The 13486-nt window shown below is 36.5% G+C and overlaps 1 protein-coding gene across 1 annotated transcript; it reads right to left on the bottom strand.

Moving 5' to 3' along the window:
* Positions 1–10297: 10297 nt before the first annotated feature.
* On the bottom strand, positions 10298–13273 carry LOC142531077 (uncharacterized). The gene is made up of 7 exons (XM_075637101.1): positions 13084–13273; positions 12968–13008; positions 12423–12480; positions 12104–12197; positions 11576–11660; positions 11441–11506; positions 10298–10602 (listed from the first exon to the last, which is right to left on the bottom strand). The coding sequence occupies exons 1-7, from the start codon at positions 13166–13168 to the stop codon at positions 10489–10491; spliced, it is 543 nt and encodes a 180-aa protein (XP_075493216.1). The 5' UTR covers positions 13169–13273; the 3' UTR covers positions 10298–10488.
* Between the last annotated feature and the right edge of the window lie 213 nt (positions 13274–13486).

Raw genomic sequence — 13486 nt, 5'->3', positions numbered from 1 at the left:
AGTCAAATTCCTGAATAGCTTGCCAACAGATTCAAACGCGACCTTGGAAACAGAGTCAGCTTTGTCAAGCATGTTCTGCGCGACTCGGTTCCACCAATTGCAGACACGATCGAGTAAGTTAACATTGTTCTCGCACAAGGTCACGAGATCGTCACGTGCGAGGATGCAGCCTAAGGTTTCGGTGATGGAGAAGCGGAGATTATCACTGGGAGAATCGAAGCAAGAGGAGATCTCTTTGTTACAATCAGTTATAAGCTTTCCAAGGCGGTAGGAAGGAATGGCGGAGAGAATTGAGACGGCGGCAGCTGTAACATCGGGATCGGGGAAATCGAGATCGATGCGAATACCGGTACAAACAATTTCCCATAAATCTGGAGTGAGGCGCGTAGAACGGATAAGGTCGAAGGCGAGTTTCTTGGAGACAGCGGAGGCGGGGGAGGCGACGATCTCCTCGACGGCGGATTTGGCAATAACGGAGATGTCGCGACCAGCGGCTGATTGTTGGAGCGCTTGGAGTAAAGCACCGGATTGGCGAAGGGCGTCGTTGGAGCGAATGTCAGCTTGGATTTGAGCAAATAGAATGTCCATTTGCAGAGATGAGTTTCAACAGCTCATCTTCTGTCCAACTGCGAATATCAATGTTGAGCCGGTGGTTGTTCTAACAATGCGTGGTGTGTAGGGATGCCAATTTTCCGAAACAGACACGGGGATTCTTTATTTTTTCAGTTTTGGGTCTGGTTTCGGGAATTTTAAACCCTGAAACAGTTCGTGTGTCGAATTCGTATAATAATATATATCGATAATAAAATTATTACTAACAATGGTAGATAATAATAAGCTGGTTTGGAGAATTCTCGTATTTATCATGTCTTGTCTCGTTAATATTTTTGAAACGGAGATAAGAGCGAACATAAAGATTTGATCCCATCGGGTTCGAGGATTCCCCGAACAAAAAAAAAACGGAATTGGAGCGGATTTGTGGGTAGGGATGAAATTAGACGACATGGATGGAGATAACAAATTTGTCCCCGCCCCCACCTCGCCTCATTGTTATCCTAGTGATGTGTTTTCAATTCATTATTTAAATTTACTGGTTTTTTATATATAAAAATTAAATTAAATATTCAAATCAAAACATAAATTTACTAACTCTCTATACTCAATTTTTGTTTTTTACTCCTTAAAACAATAAAAATGATAAAATATCCTTAATTTGTTGAGTTTATTGATAGATTACCCTGGACCGTAAATGGTATCGGAGTCGATGTAAATTATTTACAACATACAAAATATTATTGCAATATAATTAAATATTAAGGAGGTAATTTTCTCAACTAAATGGATCTAACACAGGTTCGATATTAATTATTTGCTACGAATTATTCCAATACTTTGGAATTTGAAACAAAAAAAATCTAACCAAGGAAATATCAGGAGCAAGGTGAAACTTATCCGGATCTAAAAGTAAATTTATGATCATTTTAATAAGTTTCTGGAAATATTACCGGATTCCTCTAAAATCTTCGAAGATCTTAGATAAATTCAAAAGACGGTACAGAATTATAGAAGTATGTTGTATTATGTACCACTAAAAAATATCCTTGAAAAACAAGAAGAAATTATTGTAACAACAAAAAATCCAAACTCTATAACAACAAACAAGTTCTATAAAATGACTTTGATATGCAGTTACCATCATCCTTTGGTATTATACCATTATTACATCAAAGAAGTACGGCCAAGGTGATGACAAACCTTTAACCGACGAAAAAAAATGATCAATCTAATTAAAAATGTTACAGAGAGGAAATTAAACTGATGACAACTTCAGAAAAGATTGGTCTAGAGGATATCAAAGACCTTGCATAATCTTTTACAAATTTCAAGGTCGTAGATCTAAAGATGTACACAACTGGAAGTTAATCACTCACAATAACCTGGTCATCTTCTCATGAACAACCAAGGGAAAGCGTGAGATCTCATAATACAAATATGAGAATTACCCAAATAGAATTTCAAGTTAGTGGATAAGCACACCCAGCGTGAACCAGGTCAAGGAGAAGTCAAATTCTCTTGCACCAAATACCCTATGGAAATCTGTTTTAGAACATATACATCTTTGTGAGGTTATGCTTAACTTTGATGTACTAGATTTCAAAAATAGATAAACTTTCAGAAGAGCTCATACCCGAGCTAATAAAAGTTTTGAAGATTGTAATTACTGGACATGTGGAGCAACAGGTCACATCTCGACCAACTATCCAGAAAATGAAAAAAGGGGAATAAAATGCTCTGATCCGACCCTAAATATTGAAGAAACAGTTTATTGTCCAGATCTTGTTCAAGTATACCAGTTTGGGAATATTGCCTCAGATGAAAGTATATATGAAGAAAAAGAAGTCTTGAGTGAGTTGTGGGAAAAACGGAGAAATCGTCCAGCAATTTACAGAAAAATGAACTCATCGACAAAAGAGAAAAAGAACACACATCTCGCACAAATTCTGGAAAATCCCAGCAGAAATCTTAATCATAGTTCAAGTATTTTTTCATGTTTTTCATTCCAGATTTCAGTAGTTAAATTCATTCTTGTTTATATTTCAGTATCTTTCTTTATTACATTTTTGTGTCTTGTAAATTCCTACAATTTATTGAAAATATAAATAACGAGTTTATTTTCAATTTGCATTACTTTTCTTTGTATTGGCGTTGTATTTGTTTAGGAGATTAAAATGGGCGATCAATTTTAGTATCTATAGTCGTTGCGATTTTAGAAGTTAGTTTTTATTTTTTTTCACACAAGTTGGTGCATCTTTGCATCTGACACGCCCGCATCATAGAAATATTGTGCAAACACTATGGTCGAACATCTATAGCCTCAACAGCTCTCAGAAGCTTCTTCTCTCCCAGATCTGTAATCGCATCACTTCACATTTTTGAAACACTATAATGTTGGCTCAAAAGCAGAATCGTTTTATCGCTGATACCCCCCGGATGAGCCCGGATCGTGGATAACCCGAGACAATAAATGAATAGCTTGGGTCATGGAAAGCTTCGAGTAACATCGTGTAAGAGATCGGGCAAGTGGATTCCCCGAGCATCATTTCACCGGACTAAAGGAACCTGGGACCTCGGACAAAATCCGAATGATATCTCCCTGTCTGGGCTCTCGGGAAAAATCCGGATGATCTATACATGTCCGAGTTACCTCAATAAAAGCAGCACACTCTAGTGCATAGGTATGGGATACCTCAACTCGGTAATCATTGTTGTCAAATCAAGGGTAGTGGATGGTCATGAGCAATTGGTGTCAGAAACAGGGTAATGAACAACCATCTTGCCATAATTAGTAAGCAGACATTGAAAACAAGAGGATTGATAAGAAGATTGTGCATTTTAAAAAGGATATAGACTGAAGCCATGATCCGAAAAGAGTTCGGGTGAAGCTGGTTTATGGTAACCTTGAAGAAGTGAGTACATCGATGAAAAAAGAGGAAAGGGGAAATTTAAGACCACTACGCACCTGGTCTTTGAAGAAAGTAAAGAAATCCTCGGGGGGCTGATCTGCCCGATCAGAGGGACTAGGGATTCAGATTTGGAAGGAGGAGGGAATAGAGCCTAAGACTCTAAGATCTTCCTCAGCCCGAGACGTAAGGTATTTTCCATGACAGAAAACCAAGAAGCACTCGGAGCCCCATGAGGAGGCGAGCTAGGGGCCCGGACTTTACCCTTTCCTTTTTTTTAGAACTTGGGAGGTGTCGGAAGCAGAAGGTTTGATTTTTGGTTTTTTTAGATTTTGAGGGAAGATGATCGGAATAACGCTTTGGGGGGGTGGGATAAAAGAGGGGGAATCAGAGCGCATCACGACAGACTCGTAACCAGACGAGCCTCGCGCATTTGCCTTGAAGTGGAGGAGGTGGAATCTGACATTTCTAGAAATAAAAGAGAATGAGAAGAACTTACGAATTGACGGAGCTGGATGGAAGGAGTTGTTATGTCGGAAGAAGATCGGAAGCACATAAAGTTGCGAAGAGTGAGAGATGGCAAAGTGACAAATGGGGAGGTTTTTTTGTTTTAAAGCAAAGTAAATTGATCTAAAGATAAAGGGACGATCAAGATGCACCTTGAAAATTGTGCAGTGATTTTGAAAAGACGGGATCGAATTTCGAAGCGTCCTAGAACTATTTAAATTCTAGGGCTTACATCATCATGACATCAGCCCTACAAACCATGAAGATAAAGCGACAAAAATTTCCATGACTGGGAACAAAAGAATGATCGGACATCGAGAAAAAATCTAGCCCAGCTATTTAAGGAGGGAATGATGATACCCTCGGACGTGAATAACCCGGGACAATAGATGAATGGCTTGGGTCATGGAAGCTTCGAGTAACATCGTGTAAGAGACCGGGCAAGTGGATGCCCCGAGCATCATTTCCTCGGACTAAGGGAACACGGGCTCTCGGGCAAAATCAGGATGATATCTCCATGTACGGGCTCTCGGACGAAATCCTGATGATATCTACCTGTCCGGATTACCTCAATAAAAGCAGTGCACTCGAGTGCATAGGTATGAGATACCTCAACTCAGTAATCATCGTTATCAAATAAGGGGACATAGTGGATGGTCAGGAGCAGTTGGTGTCAAAAAACAAAGTATGTGCAACCATTTTTGTCATAATTAGTAAGTAGACACTGAAAACAAGGTCATTAATGACTTTCTTTCTATAAATACCAGGTTTGTTTAACATTTAAAGATTCATTCACTTACATATTGCCTACAACATTTATTACAAGATTCTTTTTAAAACTCTTCACTGACTTGAGCGTCGGAGTGGTCACGCCGGAGAATTTTCTGGTGCCCATTAAAGATCTTTCCCCCTTTGAAAGTGCAGGTTCAGATACCCGGGCAACCCTCTCCAGCTCATCAACTCGACCCGGTGTAATTGCCCACTAAGCTCACACCCGATTCACCCAGTCATCATCAATCGCGCTGGAGAATCTTGGTAAGCTGTGAGAGGAAATAGGACTTGGCAAAGCTCGAGTTTGTTGCGTTCAACATTACAGGAAAAAAATTATACGCCATGGACTCTCGATGTAGAAATGTATTTTGAGTCATTGGGTCTAAGCGAGACCATTAAAGAAAATAGTATCTCTTCATCACAAGAAAAAACAAAAGCTATAATATTTTTGCGTCGATTTCTTGATGAAGGTTTAAAATGTGAATATCTTATCGAAAAAGATCTCATGGCTTTGTGGAAAGATTTGAACATATAAGGGAAGTTATACTTCCGACCGCCCGTGATGAATGGAATATGTTGAGATTCCAAGATTTTAAGAAAGTAAGTTATTACAATTCTAGAGCTGTCAATATGGGCTAGGCCCGCTGGGTTGGGTCGGCCCGACAAGAAAATTTAATGGGTTGGGTTTTGATTTTGTTGGCCCATTTAAATTCGGGCCTAAACGGGCCCAGTCGCTCGAGATATGGGTTGAATTGGGCCTAACCCGATGGGCTCGGGTTAGCCCATGGCCCATGGGTTAAATAAAAAAATTATTTACTAATAGAGTAATAGTCTAACTCTAATTCTAGTATTCTACCTTTGGACAATTGGACCGTGAGAAACCTAAATTTTCTCCAATGCTCCAATATTAAATGCTTTTGGAACAGGTTTTTGGGGTGCCGTTGGGTAAACTTAGGCCGGCTGCTTTTACATCAAGAACTTGCTCCGCCCTCTCAGTGGAGGTAATTTCTCTGGCATGTGTGATGTGTATCGATATGAAAGTATAGATGATTAGAAGAGTGTGTGAAATGGTGATGGTGAAGTTCTCTATTCATGTTTTCAATTAGTTTATGATGACGTTGCTGATGTGATGAGATATTTGATTCTATTTGTTGTAGACTCACTTAGATATTCAATTTTAGTTCATCTTTCATATTATATACTTTTGATTGGTTAAATCACGTTTAATCCGAACAATTTTTTCTTTACAGAATATCCTAATTTTATGGTTTTGTGTCGTAGACTCGTAGTGATTGGTGTGCAGTGATATTGATGTATGTATGTATCTTTATTTTCAATGGCTCTTCATTCAAGCAATTTTTTACCATCCTATTTTTTAGGCAAATTTTGAATTCAAAATTACAGTTGGTTTTTGAAAAAAAAATTACAGATTGTTGAAATGGACGTTTCTTCTCAAACTCCAACTGCTGATGTGGATGTTGATGAACTGAAAAATCCTAAGAATGATGAGGGTTCAACTAAACCAAAAAGACGTAGAGAAACTTCTGATATTTGGATGTATTTTAAGAAAATCAAAGGGATTGATGGTTTAGATAAAGCTGAATGTAATGGATGTAAAAAACAGTATCAATGTGGGACTAAACAGCATGGAACTTCTACGTTGTGGCGTCATCAGAAAACTTGTAGCAAATTGAAGTTCCATGATGTAGGACAAATGATTCTTGATCAAGATGGGAAGATGAGGTCTAAGAAAATAGAACAAAAAATTGCACGTGAATTATTGGCTTGTGCAATCATTAGACATGATTTATCATTTTCGTTTGTTGAGTATGATGGTATTAGAGCTTGGATGAAATACATAAATCTCGATATTCCTTGTATTTCTAGAAACACTCTTGTTTGTGATATTAAAAGAATCTATTTGAGGGAAAAAGAGAAACTTAAGCATGTTTTGGCTACTATTCAGAAAAGAGTTTGTTTAACTTCGGATTTGTGGACGTCGTGCACTAGTGAGGGTTATATTTGCTTGACTGCTCATTTTGTTGATAATGATTGGAAGTTGAATAGTAAAATTCTTAGCTTTTCTCATATGCCTCCACCACACTCAGGAGTTGAATTAGCAGCAAAATTATTTGAATTTTTGAAGGAGTGGGGAATTGAGAAAAAAGTTTTTTCTTTGACATTGGATAATGCATCTAGTAATGACAACATGCAAGTTAATTTGAAAGAGCAACTCTCTTTGCATGATAGCTTATTGTGTGACGGTGAGTATTTTCATGTTCGTTGTTCTGCTCATATATTGAATCTAATTGTCCAAGAAGGTTTGAAAGTCGTTGTTGTTGCTTTGAATAAAATTAGAGAGTCAGTCAAGTATGTTAAAGGTTCGGAGACAAGGATGAAGAAGTTTCAAGAATGTGTACAAGCAGTCGGTAGCATTGATACTAGTATTGACTTGCGATTGGATGTGTCTACTCGTTGGAACTCGACATATTTAATGCTTGATAGTGCCATCAAGTATAAGAAAGCTTTTGTTTTCCTTCAATTCAATGACAAGAATTATAAATTTTGTCCTTCAAGTGAAGAGTGGAAAAGAGGAGAAAAAATATGTGAGTTCCTTGAGCCATTTTATGACACTACCAATTTGATCTCCGGTTCTTCTTATCCTACATCAAATTTATATTTTATGCAAGTCTGGAAGATTGAAGTTTTGTTAAAGGAAAACTTAATGCATGAAGATGAGGTGATAAGTGATATGTGTAAAAGAATGTTGGAAAAGTTTGAAAAGTATTGGACACAATATAGCATGGTGCTTGCATTTGGAGCCATTCTTTACCCACGGATAAAGCTTTCGATGTTGGAGTTTTTTTATTCTAAGGTTGAGAGTGATTTTGTTAAATGTCTCGAGAAGATAGAACTTGTGAAAGCAAAATTCTATAAGCTTTTTGATGAATATTCTAAGACTGACAATGCAAGTTCTTCACGACCACGATCTTCTTCTAGCACACAAATTGCTCCCCAAAGTGCAGGAGAAGGTAAAGGAAAGAGCAAAAGCATTTTTTATGTAAGTATTCTAATACTTTTTTTCTTGTATTATTTAACAGATTTATATTTTCATATCATAATTATTGCAATTAATATAGGAAATGATGGCATATGAGAGCCAGACAATTACAAATGTTAGAAAATCTCAAATTGATCTTTATTTGGAGGAGCCAAAACTTGAATTTGCATATCATCAAGATTTGAATGTTTTGGAGTACTGGAAGGATAAAAAACATCGGTACCCCACCATAGCAATGATGGCATGTGATGTTTTGGCTATTCCAATTACTACTGTTGCATCAGAATCAGCTTTTTCCATCGGTGCTTGTGTGCTTACCAAGTATAGAAGTTGTACACTTCCTGAAAAAATTCAAGCTCTTATTTGCACTCGCAATTGGTTGCATGGTTGCGTTTGTAATATTGTTTACAAATTTCTAGTTTGTTGTTGACTTAATTGATAAATTAGTTTATTATTATTTTAATTTTAACTACATTCGTATTTTGTATTTTAATGTTGATCAAGGTAATGAAGACGACACAAGTGTTAAAACAGCGTTGTCTAATCAGGGATCAAATGCTGATATTGATAAAGGGGGAGAGGATGAAGATGGAGGAGAAGAATTTGATATGAATGATTTCATGATTAATGAAATTTAAAAAATTGTATTGTTTTTTTTGTTTAGTTTGATGAACTTTAATTTCTTTGAACTCTTTAATTTTTTAGCACTTTGTTCGTTTATTTCACTATCAATTGTGGCATTTCATGTTTTAACATTTACTCATCTTTGGATTCTTTGACCGCCAACAACCCTTTTTTATTCAGATTACAGCACAGCGTTTTTTGTCAATTGTTTTGGGTGAACTACAGTATGCAAAACTAAGCAAATATATTGAAATTGTTTAGATTTTTTAGACCCGTGGGTTGGCCCAACCCAGCCCGCGGCCCATATTTTGGTGGGCTGGGCTGGGATTTCCCAACCCACCAACCCGATGGGCCGGCCCGCCACGGGCCGACCACTTCCCAACCCGAGTCGGGCCGACCCAAACCGACACGGGCCGACCCGATTGACAGCTCTATACAATTCTGTGATGTATCGAATAATCTCGCAATTAAAATTTTGTGGACATGAAGTTACAGAATCGGAAATGCTTAAAAAGATATTCTCCACGTTTTACGCATTAAATATAACTCTGCAACAACAATATAGAGTGCGTGGATTTGTGAGATATTCTGAACTTATCGCCTGCCTTCTTGTGGCGGAAAAGAACAACGAGCTGCTAATGAAAAATCATCAGTCTCGACCCACTGGATCAACATCATTTTTAGAAGTAAATGATGTAAGTAAAAATGAATTTAAACCTGAAAACCAAAATCAAATTCAGAGACAAGGTTTGGTCGAGGTCGAGGTCGTGGTCGAGGTCGAGGTCGTGGCCATGGTCGTTGACGTGGACGTAGAAGTGATCGTGGTTTTGAAAACAATCGAGATAGTTATTTTTATAACTCATCTCAAAAGGGCGTCACGAACCACCCACTGAAAAGACATCATGAGTGGTAATGAAAATCACTCAAAACGATTTGAAAGTTCTTGTTTTAGATGCGGCACTCTAGGACATTGGTCTCGTATTTATCGAGCCCCCGAGCACCTTTGCAAGCTCTATAAAGAATCGATAAAGGGGAAAGAAAAAGAGACAAACTTCACTGAGCACAGTGGCCGTTTGAGTGATTCAACTCATTTTGATGCTGTAGATTTTCTGATTGATTTCTCTGGAAATGATCAATATGTTGGTGGAGTAGAAATGAAAAAATTTTAGTTCGTCTTGAATACACAAATTTAAAATATGACATATACACTTAATATGGAAAAATTTATCACCTAATGCTGATTTACATAATTTAATAAGATAACTAACATTAGAAGTATTTGTACTAGCATTATCAAAATAAATTAAAAAAATTTTCTTCTAAAATAACAATATAAGTTGAGAAATATTTTGTGTCGTATGTAATTCATTAAAACATCCATATGCAAACAATATTTTTTAGTATTCCAAGAACTATCAATCCAATGACAAGTAATATGCACATATGAACAACTTTGTCAATGTTCACTCCAAATATCCAAACACGAATAAACTTTATTATTTAAACTAGAAAATTCTTTAATTAATTTTTTTTGTTCAACGACTAATTTTTAAAGTGTGCGCTTTAATATATTTCGTGAGATACGTTTAATAGAAGGTTCTATACTTGTTGAAAGCCAATTTTTAAAACATAATTTATCATAAGAACTAAAAAAAGTTGTTGAATCACACAATATCTAATCGTTTCTTCTCTAAAATTAGATTCTTAATATTTAAATAGTTGAGATGAGAATGTCAACATTTGAGTTTGAGAACGATCAATACCAATTTTCACCTAATGATTTTTCTCGACGTGCCACGCCCTGTCGGACAAGAACCTTAAACTGGTGGCTTAGACAAATTCAGCCATCTAGCTTCCCTAAGACTCCAAGAGGTTGAACAATTTTTTTTATAAAAATGAGAAACAAATATTAGTTGGATTTGAAGACGAAAGTACTAAGATACTTTTTACAGAAGTAAAGCAAAGACACGAACAATAGCGGATGGTGCAACAATTGATTGGAATTAGATTGAGGATGGTATCATTAGCAAGAAATAGTAAAAGTCTGTCTAATCAGAGAGCTAGCTATCTTGGGTGATATACGGGTGACACCTTCCTTTGAACAATGTCCTGGATCTGCTCAACGGACAACAGTGATGACTCCAGTTCAAAATTAGCCGCCTCCATCTGTTGGTGAATCTGCAATAGCACAAGTCAACTGAGATTTCTACAATGTAATAAGTTTTGACGAATCCAGGAATTTTAAGCGGATACGAATGAGGGACAGAATACGAAAACTTGGGTTTCAAGGAACTGGAAATGCGGAAGTTCATTTTTATAAAACAGAAAAGAAAAACCAAATATATATGGCTGTTGTCGTGTAAATAAATTGACAAAACATTAAACAATTAGTCAAATATGAAATGAAAATCAAGATTTTAACAATATAGACCCAACTAAGTAAAGGGGCTAGAGTCTAGACTAGGCTCCTTATATAATTAGGCCCCGGCTCTTTCCAACGACTTCACTTGAGAGGGGTGTCCCATGTTTCCAAATAAATGGGTTCATGTGCGATATATTCAATCCATTAATATTATAGTTACATTTCACTACTAAAAATCTATTCATAGTTTGGTCCGCACTTAGAGACTAGGTCTGATGGTTGCCATACTCTACCTCACTGACCTGGACGAAATGAAGCAATCGGGCTATATGAAAACGCATGGGTTTACAGAGTTTAAGTGTGATGAAGAAAGAAGGAATTACCCATGGATTATATAAAATTCAGGATAAAAAAAACAAAACAAAACAAAACAAAACAAGAAGACGAATAACAAAGCATATGGTTTTGATGCATGCTATCAATCCATAATATTAAGCATTTTACGAAAATTTTGGTCAATATATGGCTTAACATAAAGATAAATGGTGAAGGGAATGATAAACTGAATTCTTGTTTACACTGCTCGAGATATGTATGCGTATTCATGTAAAGAGAGGAAACCAAAAACAAGACTAACTCATTTACGCAGTGCACCTTTGCAAGAATTGCAGACTGATCATTCAAGTGAAACTTATGCATGTGTGTCAACATCTCCAGTTGCTGTAAAAATGTTAATCCAACCAATCAAGAGCTTTTTAAAGAAGTTAATTGCAATTGGAAACAAAATACCTGTTCTTGTAACTTCTGTTGCATTTCCATCCTTACGGCAAATTTTTCTGGCCCAAGCTCTGCTTCCTCACAAGCTATCTCCTCCCTTTCAATAAATAGAATAGCCGGTAATACATCACTTTTCCAAAACTGGGAGATCTCACAACTTTTAGAAGGAAAAGGATAAAATTCCAGAACAGATTAAAAGACTAAAGATGGATAGATCTAGTGAAGACTGGAGAGTAAGAGTAGTCACACACATGAATAGAGAAGAATTGAATCACTGTATGGATAATATAGTTCATAAAGGAGGAGCAGGAAATAATGAACCCATTTTCATAACCAAAAGGGAATTTGGGTTGCAAGACTATGAGAGTAAGAACCAACCATCCAAAAGAATACTTGGTGAACTGTGCTTAACCAGATAGTCATAAATTTAACAAATTCAAACTGTAGAGATGATTGACTCTGTGTTTCCAATAGCTTTAAAGAATAGCTAGAACCAATTAGCTTGGATGCCACATGGATACATAAATTAGTCGTGCTTACTTTGCTACAAAACCATAAAACTGAATCATCAAATCTCGATCATTCTCATAAACCATGTTTACTTTTCCCAAGAAAGCTAGACCAAACCGTGGATCTGCAATCCAGAAGTAAAGTAAATCAATCACCAAGTAAGTCTGTGAAAAGAAGACAAGAAATAACGAACTTCACATTATCATTCAAGAGATACTGCAAGTTATTTTTTTGAACCACAGTTCATCTACTTGCAAACAATGTCGAATGTCTGCTTCATGAAAATAATTTTAATACAAAGCTCTATTATTATGTGCAAAATCATTTATTTTTCACCAAGATCACTCACCAACTCCCATCTGCGAAAATATCTCCTCTTGGATAGCAGTAGTTACAGCAACAGCTTCCTGCATGGGTTTGAAATTTGAATTCAATCACAACCAAAGGGACAATTGAAGCAATTTTCATCCAATTTTACTTTCCAATGCTAGAATATGAGCTTCAACAATGATAATTAGTAGTAAAAATGGAAAAGCAAACGACTCTGAAAACAGATTAAATCTCGTATCAATCAAGTTGAAATTTTATTAAAACAGTTTTAAAGAATATACAGCCCATGCACAAAAGCAGCGAACATCTACGCCACCACAAAAGTTACTACTGAAATTGAATCAACCGTTGTTTCTCATACAACCCACATTAAACCCTAAAAACTCGGTGCCCAAAAACAGTGAGGGCATGTCGCGTAAATCTAAAATTGACAATCTTGGCAATGAAAAACCAGAACACACTCGATCTTGGTACGAGGATATTTCTAATCACATATTAATCAACACAGTTAACAGGATTAAACTTCTATCGACGAGTAAAAGAACAAATAAAAATAATATTCACCTGCTTGTCGCCGACGGCATCAGCAATCCGCTTCTTGACCTCTGAAAATGGAATATCTCAGCCATTTAAATGAATCGAAAACAAATGTGAAAAGACAGTGAAATTGCTACGAGTACCGGTCTGTGAGGTGAGAAAGGAGAACCGATCAAAGAGATAAAGCAACTGATCCCGTGATAGCATACCAGAGTCCTGATACGCCATAGCCCACCAGAAGTGGTATGGTCCAAGAACTAATTGTTTTTTTGGGTGTGGGGGGACGGACCTCTTTTGTAGTGTGGGATAACCTGGCACGCTTATTAACGATCAGTAATTTGACATCGAATTATTTATGTGCAATGAGGAATTCGAATTAAATAATAATTATTTAAAAGATGATAATATCTTGCATTATTATTTATAATCGTTGTGAAAATGTAAAAATTTATGATAAAAATTAAAAATCTCAAACTCTCAAAATTATCAAACTACACACTTTATAATATTTTTCTCTCAACTCAATCGTGATTTTCTTCATAAATG

The sequence above is a fragment of the Primulina tabacum genome, chromosome 2, assembly GCF_025594145.1.
Source record: "Primulina tabacum isolate GXHZ01 chromosome 2, ASM2559414v2, whole genome shotgun sequence".
Lineage (NCBI taxonomy): Eukaryota > Viridiplantae > Streptophyta > Magnoliopsida > Lamiales > Gesneriaceae > Primulina > Primulina tabacum.
This window is presented reverse-complemented; position numbering and strand designations above follow the sequence as displayed.

Bases quoted from the DNA above. Each gene is read 5' to 3' on its own strand.
- LOC142531077 (XM_075637101.1), bottom strand. From the start codon at position 13,168: ATGGCGTATCAGGACTCTGGTATGCTATCACGGGATCAGTTGCTTTAT. The intron at 13,009-13,083 runs GTACTCGTAGCA...TTCCATTTTCAG, and splicing joins CTTTCTCACCTCACAGACCG to AGGTCAAGAAGCGGATTGCT. The intron at 12,481-12,967 runs GTGAATATTATT...AAACCCATGCAG, and splicing joins ATGCCGTCGGCGACAAGCAG to GAAGCTGTTGCTGTAACTAC.